Source organism: Harpia harpyja, chromosome Z (genome assembly GCF_026419915.1).
Source record: "Harpia harpyja isolate bHarHar1 chromosome Z, bHarHar1 primary haplotype, whole genome shotgun sequence".
Taxonomy (NCBI): domain Eukaryota; kingdom Metazoa; phylum Chordata; class Aves; order Accipitriformes; family Accipitridae; genus Harpia; species Harpia harpyja.
In genome coordinates, this window is record NC_068969.1 from 24,568,301 (window position 1) to 24,591,476 (window position 23,176).

Below are 23,176 nucleotides of genomic sequence, written 5' to 3' on the forward strand. Positions count from 1 at the left end.
TAAGTAGAGACTAATTGGTTAGATGTGCAAAATCCTCTTAGTTTTATGAAGGTATTTATAACTAAGAACCACACAGACAGCCTGGTATGGAGTAAGATTCTTAACCAGTGTAAAACAGCACAAGCATATCAAATACTTATCAACTGCACACCTAATTCATAATGTTTAACAGGAATAAATGCAAAAGGGCATGCCCCTTCTGCAAAGGGGCAAATTCACTAGCACTGTGCTCAGCCTAGGCTCAGCTGCCCTGAATATTAAGCCTGAACTTCCCCAAAGCTCTCCTCACACCTCATCCTCCCAGGGATCTGCTCCCAAGAGCCCTTCTCCTACACTTGGGTGAGCTGGGGTCAATTCTCTGTCTACTGGGAATCAAGCCAAAACCCTGCATTTTGTCACAGGTTCACTTAACGTACAGTGCCAGAAGATAACCCTAACAAGGGGATCTGGCTTTAAGTTCTGCAAACAATGAAGTCCTGCCCCCGCTCCTTACCAGTACTCCTCCCCTCCAGTCATGCACTTCTCGTAGACAGGTCCTTCCAGCTCTCTGTGGCTGGGGAAGATGCCCTCGTGATTAATGATGATGGTTTTGATGACCTCATTGACATGGGCTTGGCAGGACACCGGATCCTGCCCATCTGGAATGTGCATCAGAGTGGGCCCAAAGCAGATGGCCAAGTTGTAGGGATCCATCATGTTCTCATCGCTGTACTGCGACAAGCTGCAAGCACAAGCGTTAGGGAGGTGCGGTGCTGACTTTCCCCTCTCACTTAGAGAAGTCTCCCACCAACAAACCCCCATCACCCAAAAAAATCAATCGTCACTGAACTGTACACCTTCCCTGAACACACAGCCATGGCTAGGCAAGGCTGAGGAAGGAGCAAAATACAACTCTCCATGGCAATACCAAAAAGGACTCATGCAACAAAGACAGGGAAGCCCTGAAAAAAAGGAGGACAAGGAGAAACTAAGTGAAAGAGGAAAAAAAAGACTCACTGATTAAGGAAAGCAAAAAGATATCTCATGACAACGATGACAGCCCGGGGCAGAGTGACAATGATTTGCTGGATCTGGTGCACTCTCTCAGTGGGGTTCTCGATTTCTGGAACACATGGACAGAAAGCACATCTTTAAACCTTCTCAGGACGAGACAACACGGCACCAGAGGGACTCGTTCCGGATCTAGTAGCCCACTATGCAAGGAAAACAATAGCCCGTTTCCAGATTTGACCCACTAAGGTTTGGCACTAAGGTCCAAGAAAAGAATCTGGGCATAGTGCTCTTCCACAGGTGAATTCATATCTATGTTCAGATTCAGTATAAACATCCATGGTTTTATTTTTAAAGTAACTGTTCATGCATTATTTAGTTCATTCCTCGACAACTATTTTTCAACAGCTTTAGTCAATATGGCACTGGAAAATGGAGCACTGCTTGGTTCTCCAGTGCAGATTTCAAAATGAGGTTTTTATTCACATTACTCTTACGGATTAACCATCAGGTCCTTCTGAGCCCTTCTGCTCCAGTCTCCCACTGGTCTCAGTGGGAATTTAATCTGAATTGATTCCGAGTCAGCACTTTAAGATTCAATTCTCTCTATAGCAGTGCACAAAGCCCACAGCTGCTATCAGAAACCAGCTTCCTTCTGTAGGAATCAGGTGACATAGAGCTATCTTGCTTTCAGTGCCAGCTCACTCGCCCGGGGACCCCTGTCCTGCCCCCCCGCCCTCCTGCAGCCCCGCACCAGGAGGGTGCTGAAGCCCCCGTGCAGCAGCCTCCTCCTCTGCCTGCGGAGCTGCGAGAGCCCCGCTCCACCACCGACCTGCCCGGGGGGCTCAGCGCCGTCCTGCAGCAGCTGGCAGCACATGCCAGCCCCCAAGGCTACGGGGTTTTTAAGCTAGTATCTGCTCAATATGTTACGTAGATAGTTAATCCTGTGGCTTTTATTTTACAGAAAGCAGACAAAGAGTACCAAAGCTTTCCTGAGAGCAGTCGGCCTCAGATGCATGGAAGAGGTGCTTACTTTACTATGCTGGCTCAAACTTTGACATTTGCTAATTGTAATAAAATTCACTAAAAAGATGTAGCAGGCCTGCCATTTGTTCAAAATTCTGATCAAAATTTGGCTTCAGTACAAAGATGGAAATCTTTATAATATTTAATTTTGGAAATTTTTCCTTTTAAGGAATGTATTGATCCCCTGTTATTGCTTACTGGGTTCTCTACTTCTTCAGTTTGGTTTCACTTAAGAGGACGTTTGTAAAAAAAAAAATCAAATAAATAAAAACTGGATAAAGCCCTACAACAATAGATATCTGTTCCAAAACCCAGAGGAAGAAATTGTCTTGAAGCACTTGCCTTTTTTCAGTTAGCAAAATGTTTCAACTGGCTGTAACTCAGAAGAATTAATGGAGTAATCATCAATCACTCTACAATACAGGCACAACCCTGAATGAACCTTTGCAAACAAAGTGCCTTTTCTATCCTCCTATTTCTCATGTGCATTTGAGAAACGCTTCCATGTAAACTGTCAGTCCCTCACAAGCAAAAGGAAACGCCAGCCTTTCATCTGCCACCAGCAAGGCTGGCTTCCCCATGACATCGGCAGGGAATGATGTGGCTCTGCAGCTTCCAGGGGCACTCAGAGGCCCTGCGACATGCGCAGCAGCACCTGCTGCAAAAACCTCGTTCAGAATACTTTACCAGGTGCCAAGGGAAATCAAGGTGGCTTTGTGATGCACTGTGGTGGAGAGCCCAGACAAACCGCTCGGCTGCGTTTAACCTTTCCACCGTAATTACAAAATGAGACAGAACATCCTACAGCAAGGGTGGCATTTTACTGAGCAGTGGCTCTCAAAGAAAGAAGGTTTCTTCAATCTGTTTAGGTTAGGACACCTATTACACAGCCTATATTTATGTGGCAGAAAATCAGATGCACTTAAGGTCAGATTTTTAATGGGAACGAGGCACTTCATTTAAAATCTATCCTTAATCAAAAGGTAGCAACAGCAGCAGGAAAAGAAAGGAAAGATGAGGAAAAGGAAGATTCTTGCTAAAATAAAAAAACAGAGAAAGAAAGAAGAAAACACCATCCAGAAAATTAACAGATGATGTTTGCAATGAAAAGCTCCCAAAAGCTTAATAAATTGCGCAAATTGGCATTAATTAGGGATGGTTCCAAAGCACAAGTCTATCTGCAAGCATACAGACACATCACCAAGCACCAGGCATATTTCCTGGCACTGAAGTGGACCCGTCCCCTTCTCTGGGGGCTGTGCCCGCTCAGGGTCCCTGCTCTGCCTGCTGCAAGCCCCTCGGGGAGGGCAGCCAGAGTGAGCACTGCAAGCCAGGCTAAAAATCCCTGTCCAGGGCACAAAACTGGTACAGAAACAGCTTCCTTTGTTTGCTGTGTTACAGGTGTGCTGCACTGTTTTACACATCAAAACTGAAAGGCAACAGCAAATTTCCTAAAGCTACTATAGAAAACAACTGTTCTTGAAAAATAAGAGCACATTCTTCTCCTTCTGGAACAAGCCCATCCCTGCGTCATTCCCCTCTAGGTATCATCTGTCTGTCTTGACATCACTAAATCTCTAGCAGTTATGCACATTAAGAAGGGGGGAAGGAGCCATGAGCAGTGAAAGCCAAACAAAGGACTTCAGCACATGTTCAGCAGTCAATCTGCCTGAAGCTACCCACGTACCAAGACACTCGAACCCCCAAACAACCCCGACGCTTCTCCTGTAAAATAGTCATCCTGTAGCCAATGCGCACAACACGCTCCTCCATCATCTCTGAAACATCAAATTCATTCTGTCTTCTTCCTTTCCCCCAGGGGAGTAATTTCCATGACTTGCCAATAAATAAATGTCATCACTACAAGGTACTGAGAGAAATAAACCCCAGCTGGGATATCTGTTTCTTCAGTTGCAGAGGAACAAGTGGAGCTGGGAGGGGAATTCAGGACAGAACAAGAAGCATCTAGGCTCTCCCTGACATCAATCCCACACCCTTCATGATTAAAAACGCTCAGCTTCTACCTCTGCTCACATCCCAAAGCACTTTTTGGTTTTCTTTGGGATGGGAAATGCACATAGCAAACACTTGGAGAACAGCTGATCGAGTGAGGTTGAAACCAAGTCTGCAGAGCCAAGAGTCAGAGAAGCTTTGTGAGTAACCACGAGTTATTGACCTTCACTATGTTTAGTAGAAGACACCGAGCTAAAGCAGCAAAACCCCTTTGGGTCCCAGGAGCCATGGCTGCGTGACACTTGATGGGCAGCCACAGGAACCACCATTACCTACAGAGATCTGTGCAGGCAGGACAGCAGCCGAACCTGTTCAAGCAATTAATGACCCCTCATGCAACCCACAAATGTGTATACAGGCTTGCTGCATGTGCAGCCCACTGGCCTAAGCTTGGAGATGACTCTCTGGTGATCCTCATGATGCTAGGAAGATTTTAAAAGAGCCATAGCAAGATGTTTTACCTCTCCCTCACCTCCAGCACTGCCAATTCACACCCTTAATGTCTTTTCTTAACAGCTTCCATTGCAGACCTATAACCTTTCTTACAGCATAAGTTGCTATTAGCAAAACTCAGGTGTACTTGCTCCCCGTTTATTGTTTCTTGTCCCACCCTATTCGCTGAGAAGAGCTGCCACATGTACTTACTTATAGTAGATATCAAATCTTGAAACCTTTCCTTAGGAAAGAGGGGGTTTTCCAGTCCTCGGAAATACAGCTTCAAGACTCCAGCCACTGAATTAATGTCACGTTCATTTTGATCATCGGCAAGGGGATCTTCACCTGCCCAGGGAAGAGTTTTTATTTCCAGCATTACTGTCAAGTTGGACTAACACAGCAAGTGGTTTTTTACTAACTCAGCAGAAAACTAAAATTTCTGTGCTATGCATTTTGCCAGCAAGAGGAGAGTTTAATAAGGCACCTGCTACACAGCATCATGCTCAGACATGCTATAGCCCTACCCACAAAAAAACAGTTTATTGTGGAGATTTTAAACCTTTCCTGAAGATGTTACTGTTCGGTTCTCCTTCACCGTTTCCAGCCCAGTGCATTTTTGCATTTACAGCAACAGCTCAGAGAGCTGAGCAGATCTGAACAATGGTGGGTGAAAGCCTGAGAAGACAGGCTTGGCTGGAGGATGCAATTATGCCTCTGGAATAGACTGAATGGTTCTGGACAGCATTGTGCTGACTTAAATCTATAAAGAGCTTTCAAAACCTAAGGGATTTGGATACTGATTCCTCTTAAATTGGATGTGCAAATCTTCCAGCCTTTGACAATCCCACTGCTGCCTTATTCATTGGCCTGGCCACGTTCACCTTGATCCTTCCGATGCTGCTCAAAGATTAATGCCGTGGAGGCCATTACCCCCATCTAGACTGCCCCTTTCACAGCTTCACCTTCATTCAGTGACAGCAGGATTGCTCTGCCCTGTCTCACCAGCCTTGCACCTTCGATGTGATTTTCTCAACAGAATCACTGGCAACTCCACAACCGACACTGCCACCAGGTACACATGGGAATGCTGCTCCTCCCTTGACAAACCGCTGCAGGAAGGAGGAAAATGGGTCCCAAACAATTTTATGGCTCTCATCTGAGGCTTTCATGCTCTTAATTAATGACTGTGGAAAATACCTCTGCACCTACCCCTCCTTCTCATACTCTTTCCCTAAGTGACTCTTTGCTATTGCTGGAGATACAATACTAAGATACCTAGAAGGGGATAGATAAAACCTCCTCGTGTCTCGTAGCAAAGGCCTTTAGCACAGGCTTTACACAATGTCTAACGCCTCCAGCACACACTGAAACTCCCACCAACGATCTCTGCTCAGACACAGTGTCCCAGCTGTAGCTGCACACCCTGGCAACACACCTCTCTCAAACGAATTCTTGATGTCGTTGACTTCCACCTGGGAGCCAGGGACTCTGAAAATGCCCTGCTGCTGAAGGCCTGGAAAAGAACAAAGTTTTAGAAAAGATTTCTGTAACAGTTACGCGGTACTTTCTGGTAAAGAACAGCAGAAACTAGGAGTCTGTGCACCCAGAAAGGCTCAGAGCAAGAAGGGGACAGCCTGCTACGATTCATTTCTGCTCATATTCTCCAATCAAGGCCCCCCAGATCAAAGTGTTGAAAGGGCTCCCGTTGGCCTGGGGCCTGAGCGAACAATTTAACCTGAGTAAGTGCTAACAAGACCTAAGTATTTGCCAGTCACTCAATGCTACATCACGGCCAATGCCATTGTAATTATAACCTGAGCCCAAGTAGGAAGGGCCGCAGGCATCTCTACTATATTTCACTGCTAATTACAACTACTTAATTTCCTTTGCAGAAAGTTTCTGTTGATATTACTGAATCAACTTACCGTACAAATTGATGTAACGAATGCAGCTTTCTACTACAAGTGGAATAGCCTGTCCTGAATCCTTCATGAAAGGAAAAAGTAAAAAATTACTGGTTTATTGATAACAAGGCACAGGAAATGCATTAAAGATTGCAAAAACAGAGGTTGGAAAATCAGTGCCATTGAGTTTAGTAAGAGAACAGGCAAGAAAAGGAGGTGTTACACACAACAAGCCATCAAAAAGTGCTGAGTATGCTACGTGCAGTCAATTATGCACAAAAAAGCTTTCACTAAAGTGTGTGAAAGACTGCTGCTCACTATCTGGTTGAGACAGGGGACTGATGCAACAGGATCACAGCTATTCCATTTCAAAGGTGTAATGCTGAGCTGAAATAAAACTTGTGCTATACCTGTCTGATGAAATAAGCTTCCAGTAACAGAGCTTACAATATTTCCACCTAAAGAAAGAGCCATTGTCAGCAGATGCTAAGAAAAAAAAAAAACAAAACACCACAGCATATGAAATGAACTACCTGTATCTGAACCTGCAATGAGTTTTGGCTTTTGTTTCAAAGCTGCTTCTCTCCAGACCCCTCGTGGAAGGAGCTCAAGGGGCAATGTGAGCTGACTGCCTAAGTAGACATTTATTTTCCTTAGGGGAAAACTGGTTGTTTTTTTCCAGTAGAGTACAGTTGCATCTCTCTGGTTAACTTACTCCGCCTCATAGACAGGCCTCCAGTAAATACCTGATTTCTGGTTCGCGCATTCCTCCTTCCTCTGAGAACACAAAAAAGCAGCAGAGCGGGAAAAAAAGAAAAGATTAAGCAAGGATAAGTTCAGTTAGAGGTAAGCATCTCTTTCGGAGGCCATGAACGCTCAAATGCAATGGCAGCTTAGCAAGGTCCAACCCAGGCCTTCAGGCTGTCCACCCTCCCTCCCAAACCCCGTTTGGCACGCTGCACCCGAGCCTCAGCGACCGGCAGAAAGAGCCTCTCGGATTTCTTCCCTCCCTGAACCTGCGGCACTTGCAGGAGCCGGAGGACAGGGACAGCCCCTGCCCGGGCGCAGGCGAAGCTCCGGGGAGAGCCGCAACGGCGCGGGGGCACCAGGCAGCCGGCCGCACGTTCCCCTCGGCAGCGCGTGGTCCCCAGCCTCGAGGACAATGCCGGCAGCACGGCACCATCCCATGAGGACTCTCCGCTGGCACGGGACACCCATCCGCTCAGAGAGATTTCCACGGCAGATAATTCCTCCTCCGCAGTGCTGAACAGGCTGGGCTTTAATGAGCATTACTTTTTTAAAAATCAGTTTAAGTAAGGAATAATTACAAGTATTAAAGAGATTACCGGCTTTGTCAGTCAGGCCTGTATATTACTTGTGACAGTGAACTGTTTATAAACTGCTCTTAGGCTTATGGTTGCACTAAAAGAGCCTAAGAGAATAATAAATCAGAGCCGGACAATGCCTATTAGTTTACCTAATCCAACAGTTTATCGTTACTGCTTCCTACAGTATTTTCACTAAAGCTTTCTTCACCGCAGGATTAAACTCTCTGAGCAACTGGAACAGCATCGCTTCCTTGGGAAATCCTTCCAGCAGCCAGGCAATAGCAACATGCTGGATTTTGGAGGATAAGCAGCTGGATAGCTAGAGGTATCCTTTGGGACAAATCCCACATCCACATCTCTTCATTTTTCTCATCAGATCTCTCCTTCTGGGTAATTTCCCGGGATGAGCAGGGCCAAATGCCCCCTTCCACTGGGACTGCACTGGTATTAATTGAGTTCATCTGAGTTCACCCCAGCTTAAGTGAAGAAAATACTTTGGCCCACATTTACAAAGGCCGCACGTTGCATGTTATCAGTGACGGTCTGGAGGAGGCCGCTCAGCAGCCATTTAGGAATCGCTTTGCTCCAGCGCTGGAAGCTGAGCCCGGGGCCCCGGCCGAGCGCGGACGGGCACCGGCGTGGGTCACAGTCAGCGTGCAAGCTGCAGCGTCTCCTCTCCTGGTGCATTCAGAGGCAATGGCCTCCCACGGGAGAGGCTTAGGGCTCCGCACTGACAGGGCTCTCGCCTGTCCTCCCCACGGGTTCACCCTCCTCTTCGGGCTGCGGGAAGCGGCCTTCCGATTCCCAGGAGGTACCAAGCTGTACGAGAGGGCCTCAGCCACCTACCAGCAGCTGGCACTGAGATGAGCCAGCTGGGCTGGTTATTATTAATATATTTTGTTTAAGGATGAGGATAGCTCGTTTACTCTCCCACGCAGCCACCCATACGCACGGTATTTCAATTCAAGGCTGCCAGTCCTTACAACTGGGAAACACTTTCTGGGAGCTTATGAGTCATTTTATCTTCTTCCTCAGCCACGGGGGAAGATGGCCACCAAAAATGTGCTGAAAAAGGGAAGGCGGGGGGATCTGCTGATCCTTTGAGAGTGCTGGGCTGGGTTGCCCTTGCTGTCTGATCTTCCTCCCCAGGACGGGTGGAAGCAGCGCCGGACAACAGGGACACTCGGCCAAGAGCACCTCGCGCCGCACAGCTGGCCAGCACGGCCAGCAGCCACCAGCCACGAGGGTCGTCACTGCCACCCTCGCCCCGGGGCACGCAGGCGGCAACGGGACGGGTGACGCAAGGAATGCGCAAGGGTGAGGGCAGCTACGGAGAGAAATCGTCACGGAGGCAAAGCGTGTGCTGGCCACGTCAACTGGGTGCAGGGCGGACCTGAGAGACCCCGCCGAGGAAGGAAAGCAGCCAGCAGTTAGGACGGGAAAGCCACCATTACATTCACAGCGTTCATAAACTCTTACTGTCAGCCAGCGAGTACCTTAATGAACGTTTCCATATTGCCGTTAAAGAGTTTATGATTATAGACTGAGAGAGGCCTAGGTCTCCTCATTTTCTGTGGCTTAGGGGGAAGACATGGGGGCCTGGGAGAAAATGGAACAAAATAAATCAAGAAAACACCAACATAAATGCAATGACAGGGTGCGATCTCAAAGGTTATGACCGAGAGTAAGAAATAAACAGAAAAATCCCTCTGTGAGGACTCGACATGCGGCTCCATGCACTCTGCAGCCGCTCACTCTTCAGCATTCCCCCCGCTGCGTCCCCCCGCAGACACCGCTCCACTGGGAGCCGGGGGACCTGCAAAAGAGCTCAGCTCCACACCTCCGCATCGTGCACAGTGCCCGCAGCTCCTGGGGACATGCCCTCTCCAAAGCCCCTTCCAGCAGCCTGGGGCGGGCTACCCTAGCACTAACTCGGCTAACTCATTTTGGAGCCAGTGCTGCGATGGCCTCACTTCTGCAGGTCCCAAAGACCAGGCTGAGCCCAGGTGCAGCTAGCAGGCATCTGAATGGGCAGCAGAGCTAACGTGTAGGGAGCCCAGAGCAAAATCAGAACTGTTCGCTATACGCTGTACACATAATTTCAAGTCAAGGTTGAGACTGCAGCCTTCAGGTAATAAATTGAAATTAATCTTGATAATAGAAACATTTAGCAGCAATAAGCCAACCTACCCATTACTTTCTATCCCCCTAATCTTCCAGTATTTCCCTATCAGACAGAGTCTAACCTCAGCTGCAGCCACATACAGCAATCTAACTAGCTGTTGCTACAGCCCTCCTGAAGAGTCCCTGGGTTCCTACTGTAAAAAAACAGTCATCTCCAGAAATTAGTGACAGAGCAGTAACTATACCAACAACCACAGCTTGAATGAACGATGGATGATCAGGAATTCTCTTCATGCAGAACTCGCTTCGTTCAAGCCAGAGAGTAATAAAGCTGCTAAACACAGCTGGTCACAACTGTCTTTGGTACCCACGATCTGCAGATACAATTCTCCCTCTCTGAGATGCCAAATATCAAAACTGCTGCTCAGTGTTAGTGCTAGTACCAGGGATGACATTTTATAAGTAAAACAAAGGTGTTGGTGCTCAGCAGGATTTTTAACACCTGCCTCCTACCTCCACCAGCTCAGCACTGTCAGCTGGAAAAAGCACCAAGAGCAGCTGAAGAGTTCAACTGATTCCTTGATATATCCAAAATAAACCACAGCTACCCCTGGGAAACACTGGGGTATTCCTGTTTATTCCTAAATGGACCTCATTCTGCTCATAGATGGCCAGGAAGAGGAAAGTGGGAACACCTCCACCTCGCTGTAGCTAACTTCTGTTTGGGAGACATCCACAGGGATGAGAATGGTCTTTTTCATCTTTCTGGCAGGCATTCCCAAGATTCAAACAACCAAACAGAAAGGTGAGCCCAGGCAACACACACGAGCAATCCCACCAGCATCTCTGTAAGAACGAAAAAGGTAGGCATGCGCATTAGGAAGTGGTGCAACCCTGCCCCTACTAGCTAGTGACTGAGGGTCCTCATCAGTCACGAGGAACAGACCTTGAAGACCCTTGCTAACTTCAACAAGGCTAAGACTCCTATTGCTTCTGGAAATGAGGCCATGGAAACGTGTGACTTATTTTAGTGCAGTGATCAGGACTTCGGAGGGCTGCTTTCATTAACGCTATTTGCATTTTGATTTCTTTTTCTGATAATGAAGGACATTAAGACCGAAGTGCCTAGATCTAGAAAAGGGAGAAAAATAGCATAAAATGTCTGACCGATCGATTTCTGATCTGTCCGCTACCTCCAGGCTATATTGAAGTCTGTAGAGGAGAGATCATGACTGCAAACAAAAATGAGTGCTAGGAGCCTTCATGCAGAAGTTCTTACAGAGCAGAGTCACATGGACATGTACAATTTACACAGAGCTACAATGCAAAGGTGACAGTTGTGATCCGCTGGTTCCTTAATCAGATGCCTTTAATTAAGCAATTTGACCCTACGCTCCTGTAACTTCTAACCGCTCCTTCAGCTGGTAACTGAGGAGCAGGAACGACTGCTGTCCATTCAAGTGCCCGCCTGACTCTCAGCTGAGCAGCCCTGTGCTGCAGACTGGAGACCCAGTGCCGTTTGCTGCCGTGTAATCTCCTCTCCCCGGCTGATGCCCTGGTGCAAGGCGGCCGGGGCAGCCTGGCCTCCAGCTCTATCTGGTGGGAAGGTTGTTCTGCCTACACTTACAGCACTGCCTCACACAAGAAGGAGATTGCCTCTTGTTTGTTTTCCTTTGTGAAGTAAAAGCAACTGCTGGAACAAAAGCAAACAGAAGCAGCAGGGAGTTGTGCCATCATCCCTCATGTAGGAGGCTGTTCATTCCTTTGATTGTTTTGGCCTGCGACACCATCACCCCATGGGCACCCACTCCTGGTAAACAAAGAACTCAAGAGCAAATTCTCCCTGTGATTCTACCTAGCTGTTTGGGTGTGCTTTCCTCAACCAGCTCGGCAGACAGCCCTGCCTGACACAGCCAAAGGACCGGAGCTCACCTCACGGGCTGCGTCTGTAGCCGCCACCAGCCATGTGCTTGCGAACACACCCAGGGCACGGCAGGTCTCAGGGTGCTGTAGGACAGCTCTCCTGGGACCCGCGAGGAGAGGCAGCGATTGCAGTGCGGGCAGCCCCGCCGCGACGGCTTATCCGAAGGGGACCTCGAGCATGGGCAAGAGCAGCTCCTTGGAGCGCGTCAGTGCAGCGAGACACCGTGCAGTCCCTGCTCTCTGGCCCGTGTGAGGCAGGAAAGGCTCCTCTTCGTCCTGACAGCATCTCGCTGCCCTGCCCTGCGGCCCCAGCGGGTGCCCAGCCCTGACGCCAGTCTCAGCCTGGCGCCGGCAGCACAGTCCCCCTCCGGCCAGAAGGCAAGAGAGCAAAGCACCCCACTGCCCTCTGCCAAGGCAGCCTCTTTCCTGCCTGGAAAGGCAGCCCAGGCTTCGCCATCTGCTTCGGCATTTCTGACGGGGAATGGGGTTTTTTTTGCTGGTGCTGCAAATTTTATTAAACACTGAAACAGGGCTGTAAAAAGATAACACAGGGAGAGGTTGTACATGTTCTGGGGAGATGTTTGGAGGCTTTGCTGGCCCAGGTCTTGCTGCCAGAAAACCAGCACACTCATAGCAAGCCACCCGAGCTCTGTGGAGACGCTTTATGGACTGGACACAGATCAAAGCCTCCTCCCTGTTACACTCACCCCTAGCACTATTCTCCTGCTGTGGAGGGATGAAAGTCTGTGAATAAAGGCATGCTCTGCACTCCTAGGCAAAGAAGCCGGAACTGGGAGAGGCTTTTGGGGACATATCAAAGTCCACAAATGAACAGGGATGGTGGGGAGTGGGCGGACACCCTTGCGTTGCACTGTCTGAACACAACCCAACCTCAGCTATGCTACAAGGCACTGCACCGTGCTGACACAGCACTTCCAGGCACTTCAGAGCCAGTCAGCCAGAAATTACACTGCAGCAAAAACAAGGGCCTGTTTGTCATCAGCCTAATTAATCCACTTCAGGCAATGCAGCTGAGAAGCAGGGCAGTGATGTGGGGAGCCTGGGATTGCCTGCCCTCCAGTCTGCCAGCACAGGGCAGCTGTAACATGGTTAAATCCCAACCTCATCAAGCTGTATCAGTAGCAAAGCAAACAACCCTTCCCACGGCCACCCTCCTCCTGCCAGAGCGAGCCCTCCCCAGCAGCAGATGAAGTGGAAGAAACTGCTCACCTGGTTGTTCCGCATTCAGCTCTTTCACCTATAAGAAACACAAGTTTCCATCATCTCTCCACATTAGTCACCACCAAACGGCTGTTAAGACACATTCACACAGGCACTCACACACTCACTTCTGGTTCTGTAAGCCCCGAGTTAATGGCTTCTGGCAAAAAGAAGCTGAATGTGCCCGAGGGCCCCGCAGGTTGGGGAGATGCCAAGCTGGTTGCTATACAAGCCCCCACCACTAAAAAACATATTAGAAATCCAAGACTCGGCCACAAGAGATGGAAAGCGTCTCCAATTCCCACTGATATTAAAGGTTCATTTGCAATATGAAGGCCATCTTGTAAATAACCAGATGCACTGCAGGTCCTCTGCAATAAGTGCTCATTTACACTAGCTGGGGATTGGCCAAACCCAAGCAGGGAAGGGGCAGCCTGATAAGGGCTGAAGCCCCTGGGGAGGCCGCTGAGATTATCCAGCTGCCTCATGGAGGACCACTAATAGCACCTGAATGCAGCGGAGTATTCAGTTCCCTGGCTTTTCCTGTGAGATAACAGCCCATCTAATCACCATCAGGCAGACTCTATTCTGGCTGTCAATATTCTCATTCCCTTCGTGTATTTTTAGTGCTTGGATTTCATATAAACGGCAGCATATCACCACTGATAAGATCTGTTCATTTTTTAAAGTATTTGTCAATCCACTGAAAAAAACTAAACTAATTTCACATGCTGTTTGTGCCTTTCTCCCAAGGCCAGGAAAGCTGATTTATTCTTCCTTTTTCTAAGACACATAAAAGGAAGCATTTGGCTGCACATGCCTCCTTCCTGCTCTCCCTTGGCACCTGCAGAAAGCAAGCTTGTAGCCAATTCCTCACTGAAAAAGCAAAGAATTCCACACGACTGTTTTGCAAATCCAGACTTCTTCCTAATGAGAATCAGCTCATGCTGAAACATAGCATTTGGCATTTCTGGGCTAAATATTTGCTGAACGCCTACATAGCAGGATGATCCCACAGCCTGGGAGAAATTCAGAAAGTTTTCATGTGAAAATCTTCCATGGCTGCTTTTGCACAACTCCAGAGAATTAAAATGCCTGACCCTGCAGTCTTCCTCTTAAGTATGGCATTGGTATGGCTCTTGTGTGAGAGACCAGGATGGTGATCAATCTTCAACAGATTCATCACTTTTTGCACCAATCCATAGGAGTCTTAGCACTGTATCCAATAAACAGAGCTCTTTTCCATATCAAGATCTGTGATCTCTGGGAAGAGCTCAGATGGGTCCAATTTCTGCGAAGCACACGCTCCATCCCCCTTGCCTACATCAAAGCCTGAACTCAGACCCAGCAGCGGGGAGCCCTGCCTGTAACCCACCAAGCCTCACACAACCCCTGCCACGCTGCTGCGGAACAGGACGACCTCGGTGGGGATGCAGAAGGGCTGTCACCAACCTGCTATGCAGGGTGATAAGGGGTTAAGGCAGCTACAGAGAGTACTGAAACTCCTGGGAAAAGAAATATTTTAATGGACCCCGATGTATCTATCTACCCTTGCAGCCTTCCTTGTGCTTGCATTTTGTGCCTTGACTTGGCTCATTGTTCACTGAGTGGAACGTACCACAGGACCTAACTAGAAGGTGGATTTTAAGGCTAAATAAATTTGGCAGAGAAAATACGTTTGGCAAAATAGCCAACAAAAAGCTATTTTTTTATTTTTTTTTAACTCTGAGGAGTCTAATTTTTATATTGTTAAAACAGTACCATGGACCATTTGTGTATTTTAAGCTAAATATATTCTCTCCCATTGGTGAATCAGGACAATAACTCATCTCCATCATCTTTACACTGGAAATAATGCAATTTTTTAAAACCCTTCAAAAGAGCTAAAATCTTCTCCCAGAGACATGGTTGCACATCACTACTCCAGCAGTGGCAGATCCCACCTGGAGGCACTCACTCCTGCCTCCCTCGGAAGTTACTGCCCCCTCTGTTGTATGAAGCCTGTTTGTGTGTATGTGCTCTAAACCAAACTTGTGAAATTATCTGGGGTAATAAAAGCCTGCTATGGAAAAGTTAGTTTAAGAACAAGGATGACTTTGCAGTTCTGGTTTAGAGCAAGTCAAAAACCTACGGCCAGGGGGCAAGGAGCCTATTAAATCAGCAAGGCTGCTGGCAAATCTGTAACATAGAAGCACAGCATCAAGGACAAGAAAATACATGTGTTCAGGGCTGCACTAAGAGGGGACGAAGGGGGCAGAAAGGAAAAAGGCAGAGGGTTGGAGTGGGTGGGAATCTCTTTGCTGCTGGAGAAGTAACACAGCACTTTGGCACACAGTATAAGATTCAAACAAATTTCTCCATGTCCACTCCCAAAGAATGATGGGAAAAGAATAATATTCCAAGGAAATAATGATTTTGCATGTCACTGGTTAAACTTAGTAGTAGCAGCCAACCACAGAAGCCATCAATCACTCAGGAAAACACAGACAGCAGGTAAGACTGAAAGATGACGCCTGGTTTAAAATCGTCTCATGCGACGGGAGGTTCCTCCCTGGACCTAACCCCGTGACTCACCTTCTCCAAGAGTCTGCTTCAGCAAGTCGTGTTTAGCCTGGAGCTTCGTGATAAGGTTACTGCCATTCAAATACTCTTTAAATTTCTGGAATTAAAAATAAAACAAAGAGGGTGAGTTAAGACTCTTGGCAAAAATAGTCCATAATTGATGTACACTTTTGCCCGGGGGTTGCTGGAGGGGGCTCGGCGAGGCTGACAGGCTCTAACAAACCAGACGTCAGATGCGCCGCAGGGCTGAGCACAGTCTAATCACTTCTCACTGCTCCAGCCACAGTCCTGATGATCTTATTAGCCCGGTCTCCTTGGTGCTGCACCTCCTGCCTGGGAACGCAAGGAGGTCCAAAGAAAAGAGTTCAAAGCAAGCTTTCTTTTGTCAGGCTTCTGGGAATAGCCTGGAAAATCAAAGAGGCTTTCCCTCCACTGACAGGCGCTTTGCCTTTGTGCAAACAAGTGATGCAGAGCGAGAACTCCCAGTGCAGGAGACCTTCCCAGGTCAGGGACCATCAGACGCTTTATGCACTGGGCAACACTAACTGTGCAGCACAACTTCTCATTTCGTTGTGAGACTGTATGACACCCAGTAACACTCAAGAGCAAGCAATTTTACAGATAAGAGGAGTGAGGGAGACAGAGATGGAAAATGAAAGACAGAGAATAGGGAAGATCAAATTCCTGCAAAAAGCATTAAAAAAAACTCCACGCACAACTCAAAATGAAAACTGCAATTTTTTTCCCCCTGAATTGGAATACTAATACTGTTAAGAGAAAGTAGAAGCTTTTCTATGCATGTGTAATATATCACAAGATGCTATTAACTTTAGCCTACTAACCATGCTTAAATGAGGGCTACTTCTGCTGAACTGATGGCTTATTACTTACATGTCAAGGACTACAACAGAGAACCTTAGATCTGCCTGGAAGTGAAGTACCAGACCAAGGCTGCAGGGGAGACACAGCACAGCTGCCTCTACCCAGCATGCACACAACAGTGAGGCACTGCAAAGCCAGGCTGCCGCAGCTTCCTCCAACACCCTGCATGAGATGCAAATGACCGTTTAGTTCATCCACAGGCCAAGGGCAGATTTTAGCCGTGTAGGCCAGAAAAGGAAGGCTTGACTGATGGTTCAAAATTGTAAAGGCCTCCAGGAACAGCCACTGAATGGTGACACACTGTGAGGCTGGCTGGAGTCTGCTGCCCTGCTCTGAGCCACTCCTACTGAGTTCTGTAAGTTTTTGGTCACAACTGGTTGCTCCAGTCGTTCCTTCACAAAGGAGAACAAGGCATAGGGATTGTCAGTCCCTATGCACTGCCCTGCCACTGAAAAATGCATTCCAAACCCAAATCAGACAGAAGACAAATACTTGAAGAGACTGAATTGGTTCTTGCTCTTCACTAATGAGCACTTAAAATGGGACTCAGCCCTAGCAATTAATGCTTTGTGTCCTGTATCGCATGAGATGAGACTCACTGTAAAATAGAACATTTCAGTTTCCTGCTGGTTGGCTCTCCTCTTGGCGATGTTTATTTTACTCATGTAGGTCTCTGATGCAGCTGATTTGACCGACTCAGTGGAGCGGCTATGCTGGAAGGCATCTGAAACATCAAAATCTTCCACTGTCAGCATGTCCTGCAAAGTCTGCATTGTGGCATCCAGAGTTTTTCGTACCTATCAGAAATAGAAGACAGCATAGTTTTGAAGCAAACTGGGAAAGTGACACATCTTGAGCCAAAACAACTGGCCAACAGGCAGCTCCTAAGTACTGGGCTTGCTCTTGCACTAGCTGGAGTCAATGGGTGCTCTCAGCAGTCGCTGGAGGGACTCCACACCTGAGCACACCAGAAAACCCCCTGCGCAACAGGCAAAAGGCTCAGCAATGCTGCCTACAAGGCCAAACATGAGACCCAGAGCGACTTCTTACCTCTTCATTCTCTATCTTGAGGGTGGCTAGTCGCGACTGCAGCTGGTGGTACCGCATCAGCAACTCGGTCTGCACAGGCTGCTGGGCGCTGACCTGACACACCTGAGACAGGAGCAGTGCCAGAAGAGAGACAGGAGAACATTCAGTGGGTCGTGCATTGACCAGACATACACATTTAAATACCTAAATGATTCTCTCCAGCACCCACAAGCTCCTCGCAGCCTCCCTGGAGGCTCTGTTGCCCAGTTTCTAATCAGCAGTGCCCTGGACCCAGGCCAGCACAAGGCATTTTCTACCCAGCATTTGAAAGCTGTGCTCTGAAGTCTTCCAATTACAGCAGGTAAATCAAAGCTCCACTTTACAAATCTGTTGGGCAGTTCAGCTGAGAATCAAACTACAGGCTTCCTAATTGGGAGAGATATGGAGCAAGAGGCAGACTGAAAGGAGGAGCCCTAATGAGCCAAGCGTCTCATTAAGAAAGGAAACAAGAATAGCAGCGTGTGAAGACAGCACAGAGGGATAAGGAGTCAGAAATAATTTAACGGTGATGGTTAAGAAGAGGAGGAAGCCAGGTCAGGCCAGGCCAGGCTGTGAGGCACCTCTGTAGCCCCTCGGGTGAGTACACTACCTCATCCCCCATGTGAGGCTGGAACTCGAACTTCAGTGGAGGGCAGAAGACCTGGTTGCACATGTCCATGATGGTGTGCTTGTCGCTCCGTGCATCCAGGTTGTCCACAGCATTCTCAATGATGTCCAGGCCCTCGTGGCGGGAGGTTTCCAGGTTGTACTCAGCAGACAGGTACGTCCTGAATGTCCGAGCGAGGCTGGCGTGGAATCCCAGATCACAGCACTGAGAAACACCGAGGAAGGGTCTGGTCACACAAACGTTCCCACCCTTGTTCTGGAGGGTCATTAAACACCCCAAAAAGCATTTTATGTCCCAGAGAAACATGAGCCCTGTTGTACCGGGGTATATTTAACAGCGTACTGCAATACCATGTGAAAAGGCAAGAGGGAAAGAGGACTCAAGGAGAAAAGGTACGAGGGAACAAACAGGCAGACAGTACATTGACCCTGTGCTGGACCCTCGCCACAACACCGGGGTTTAACACCCTTCATTTTACTGGGAAGGGAACAGGATCTTCTCAGACGACACAGAGGAAAAGAATCGCACGGTTCTCCCTGGCTACCCGCTCAGCCCCAGGGCCAGCGTGACCATAGGGGCCCCACAGATGGCAAAACCTGTGCCCTGCAGAGGCCCCCGGGGTAAGAAGTGGCTGGAGGGCCTGTGCTACTGCTTGTCCCCAGCGCTTTCCTCCTCGCCTTGTGAACTGCCCTGCAAGCACTTTTTATGCAAAGAAACCATTTCCCACAGTTACCAAATACAGACGGATGTTCAAGCAAGGTGGCACTGAAAAACATGTCCTGCTGTATGTGCAAACCCTTTTACCCTTGCTAGGAAGCTGCCTTCCTCTCTCACGACGGAGCAGCTTCTCATGCCTAACTGATCGTTCTCATGTTCACCTTGGGGAAAATGATAAAACTCGGAGCTAATTGCTGCCAAAATACTGTACATTAGACAAAAGCCTGTTTTTAAACTCTCTTCTCAATGTAATTGAGTTTGGCATGTTAAGTATAGCAACAGCATAGGGATTTGCTGCTATGAATGCTTCATCACAGCTAAGCAAAAAGCAACTCTTAGCAACCCTCCTCGCAGTCCCCAACAGGAGCCCTGACACCGTGCAAACCTCCGCAGGGCTCTGCTCCGACTGGCTGGCTCTGCTGCAAGCAGGAGCCCCAGGAGTGGGAGCAAAGACAGGCACCGAAGAAGCACCCAAAATCTGGAAGTCAACAAATGTTTTTCTGCAGGGAAAGGCAAGACAGAGAGGATGCTGGAAGCAGGAGGAGCACAACGCATCAGCCTGAGCCACGCTCGTGGGGCTGTAAGAAGAGTGCGGCGAAACAGAAGGGTTGCAGTCCAAAACTGAAGCGCATCTACTTCTGGGACCTGAGAGAGGGCTGGAGTTCCTGATAGAGGACATAAAGTTAGATAATGATGGCTTTATCCTCTGTAAGGAGTTTCATAATCATGTGTCTCCAGCACACTCATTTCTGTGTCCTGGCACAGCACGGGTACAGCTGCGGGGCACGGCACGGCGCACCCTGGTCGGCACAGGTGGTTAGCAGAGCGGTACACTCACAGTCTGAAGCTGTTCAGGTACCTCTGCATGCAAGCACCGTGATCCGCAGAGAGATACCCAGGCACAGGAGGGCTGTAGGTCATAGGGATACCTCCCTGGGAAAAACAGAGGGACCTCGTGAGAAATACCTCCCATGGCACGTAGGACCAAACTAACCCTTGCCAGTGAATTACTCTCATTACATGAAAACTACCACAGGACAATTCATATTACAGATATTCAGACACTTTGCTGCCACACAGATTAAAGAATGAGTAGGAAGTCCTCGCTGTCTGAGCTGTAACCAAAACCACCCCAGCATGGCATGGGCAGGCATGTGGTGAGCTTGCTTCAACCCCAGTGTAGCCCCACCAAAAACACTGCCGGGAGGAGCAGCACAGCACAAAAAGATACAGAAAAGAGTAGAAAGATTGCTAGGGTAATCTCAATGACCCAAGACGAGACCAACTTCTCCACAGCAGCAGAACTCCTTGCTAGGAGCTGCCATTTCGGAGGCACCTTCTCCAGCAATACAGCGCCCACAGGCATTACGGAATCGATGCAGAAAAGCACAAAAAGTGATTCTGCATCAGAACATCAGTACTGATAAACTCGAAGTGAAATATGAAAACTCAGCTGGTGCCACAAGCAGCTCCAACCAAAGAAGTCATCTTGTGATTTCTGCCGATCTGAAGAGACAACCCTCAGGTCAGATCACGTCACACGCAGAGCTGTATTTGGTTTAGTCTGTGCTCAAAGCAGCAGTAAAACCACAACGGGCCAATTCCCACTCGCAGATACACGATCCGGTCTTTTAAAGAAGTGAAACTACACATGCAATAATGAGGATTTTTGCAGGAACTATCGAATGGTCATAATCCACCGTTTATCCTGCTTCTATTTAGCTTCTAATCTTATTAGTTGAAAACATGGGCAGTTAAGGACTGGTATAGCTCTGCCTTTGTGAATCAGCAAGAAGCACAAAAAACGAGGAATCGGGACAAATTTCTATTCACCGCCCGGGGCGAAACCTCATTCTAGCACTGCAAGTCTCTCCCACGAGACAATTTTAGCATGAATGCCTGTACGACCGCTCCGGGGTTGCACACAGAAACCGATGAGTCGAGACGACGCAGCACCGCAGCTGCCCTGCTCTTCCCAGCCGTGTTTCGGCGCACCCCGAGCACCCCGCAGGCAGGGATGGGCAGCCCCGGTGGGGCCAGCTGTGGGAACAGCGGTGCACGGTGCCCCAGGGGGCGAGAGCCAAGCGCCGCGCTTGGACCGTGAGCGTGGACCTGGCCCCCACCACCCACCCGGCTCGGCATGGGCAGCTGGCCAGGCAGTGCCGAGGGGGCGGCCACGCAGGCGGAGCAGAGTCCGTGGCCGAGACCCCCACGCTGACGCTGGAGGAGGACCTGCTCTCCCGCCACAACCAGCCAACTGCAGTTCTGCGCCCTGAAAACAGGATTGCGCTTGTTTCCCACCATACCTCCCGTCCTCTCGCTGTCATTCTCCCACGCCTTTGGAAATTACTGCTAATCAACTACAAAAACTAATACCAAGAGAAAGTATCTGTCACTGTTCAAGAGGTGAGAATTCCCAAAGCACATAAAACCGAGCTATTACAAAGGAAAATCGCTGAATACCACAGAATCTGAGGAGATGGGGCTCAGGATATTGCCAGATACTTTTGAGAAAAAATTCCGTGTGAAACTTTCCCTTTACTTTGATGCTGAACTTGCGCTGAAGCTAGCAGTTATTTGCAATGCCCAGAAATCAGTTACCACTGAAAATCAGGGCAGGCACTTTCCTAACTGCTATGGCCCTTGAAGTGTCTAGTGATTAGCACTGTGCCGGCTGCTTCACACACTGGTGCCCAGAGAAGAAAAGACAGAGCAGGGACTTCCACAAAATTCCCAGAGAAACACACAAAGGGGAGGGGAAAAGAAAAAGAAAGAAGAAAAAGACTTCAAACTCCTGCTCCCAGCTCCAGAACAAATGGCATTTTCTCACCCCTTTCATCCCTTTGATGGAAAATAAATTAGAACCACAAATAATAATCCTTAGCCCTTCTCCAGCGCCTTTCATCTGGAGAGCTCGAAGCTCTTTGTATATTAATTCATTAAGTCTGGTAACACCCCTGCAAGGGGTGGAAATATTACAGTGTTCAACTTCGAGAAATAAACTGGCACCCCAGAGCTCAAGCAAGCTGGTTTTGGCCAAAATGCCATGGAAGCAGCCAAATATGTACATGTGTCTCCTACCACCCACCACAGAGCTGCACCAGAGGAGGGGCCGGGGTCTGCAGAAGACCACCGCTGGCCATTAACCCCAGCGCCAGTAACCCCATTTTAGAAACAGGAGTGGAAACAGAGAGATATTAAAAGGTTTGCCCAAAGCTAGGAGAAAAGCCAAGCTTGCACGAGCGTCTCAACGTCTTCACTCGGGCAACCACAGCTAGGCAGCTAAAGGAGAGCCAGCTCTTCCCCAGGACTTGGTCACGCTGCCGTGCCGAGGGCGATCTCTTTTGAAAATCAGGCCTGGGATGGTCTAAACCAACGGGGCAGTAAGCAAGCTGTGCCACTGATCACAACCGAGGCACTAAACTGCACCAGCACAGGAAAACAAGCAACATTTTAAGAACAAAGCAACATCCAGTGGGTGGAAAACATGGGAGCCCAAAGCACAGCGCATTCCAGCAGCGACCTGCAGTCGTTCCTCAGCGGCAGGCAGAGAGCCGCCCTGTCCCTGCAGGATGGGCAGATGTCCCTGCACAGCTCTGCTGCTCTGTTCACCCTCCTCCTGTATTTGGGCAAGTTGACAGCCGTTCCCCCCGATGCACCAGGCCAGCTGCTCCAAGCCCCACAAGTTCGACACGGTCTTCACAAGAGGGGTGATGGCAGCGAGGACGGCAACTGGCGGGTCCGGGGGAACCCGATGGGGTTTAATACGAACGACGAAGCTCTGCAGAAATGCTGAGAGTTTTTACATAGCTGAGGTTGCAGCAGCACTGGGCTCCAGAGAGAATGAAATGCTTTCCAAACTACTGATGCATCTGTCTCATTTCCTCATTGGTTAAATAGTTAAAAGATATTTGATGCGTCTGTCACAAAGTGTGAAATAATGTTTTACCAGGATAATGTTTGCGCTTGGCCGTGACAATGCTGGGTACTACATGAGAGCCTAACTCATACCTGAAAGCATCTTCAGACCTTAGGAGGAATGTTCCAAGAGAATACAAACTGCTTCTGTTCTCATTTGTTTTTATGGAGAACGTTTATTTGCTAAGTACTAAATATGCAGAAAACAAAACAGTCACACCTTTGCAGCCTGCATTCACTGCACTTCCCTAAAACCAAAACAGCGTTGAAACAAACCCTGTTACAAAAGGTATTCCAGCCAAGGTATGATAAATGTTTGTAAAAAAGCAACACTCCACCACAACAAACGGGCTCTGCGTGCTGTAAGATGGATCCAGGCAGCAAAGGAAATTAAACCACACCAGGAGAAGGCAGAAAGGGCCGAGACGCATCAGCAG

General features: G+C 48.6%; 1 protein-coding gene across 5 annotated transcripts in view; it reads right to left on the reverse strand.

Moving 5' to 3' along the window:
• Positions 1-23,176, reverse strand: part of SRGAP3 (SLIT-ROBO Rho GTPase activating protein 3) — a 175,811-nt gene that overhangs the window by 12,581 nt on the left and 140,054 nt on the right. For 3 of the 5 annotated variants that reach the window (XM_052776314.1, XM_052776313.1, XM_052776316.1), the window contains 11 exons: positions 18,087-18,308; positions 17,459-17,560; positions 17,008-17,205; positions 15,539-15,623; positions 12,974-13,001; positions 9,193-9,295; positions 6,390-6,450; positions 5,900-5,977; positions 4,675-4,809; positions 997-1,102; positions 494-721 (listed from right to left, as the gene is read on the reverse strand). In XM_052776314.1, the coding sequence (XP_052632274.1) occupies positions 494-721; positions 997-1,102; positions 4,675-4,809; positions 5,900-5,977; positions 6,390-6,450; positions 9,193-9,295; positions 12,974-13,001; positions 15,539-15,623; positions 17,008-17,205; positions 17,459-17,560; positions 18,087-18,308 (1,346 nt within the window). Of the gene's footprint in view, positions 1-493; positions 722-996; positions 1,103-4,674; positions 4,810-5,899; positions 5,978-6,389; positions 6,451-7,114; positions 7,146-9,192; positions 9,296-12,973; positions 13,002-15,538; positions 15,624-17,007; positions 17,206-17,458; positions 17,561-18,086; positions 18,309-23,176 lie in introns of those variants that run through there. The other 2 variants (XM_052776315.1, XR_008233399.1) reach the window with 2 other exon arrangements.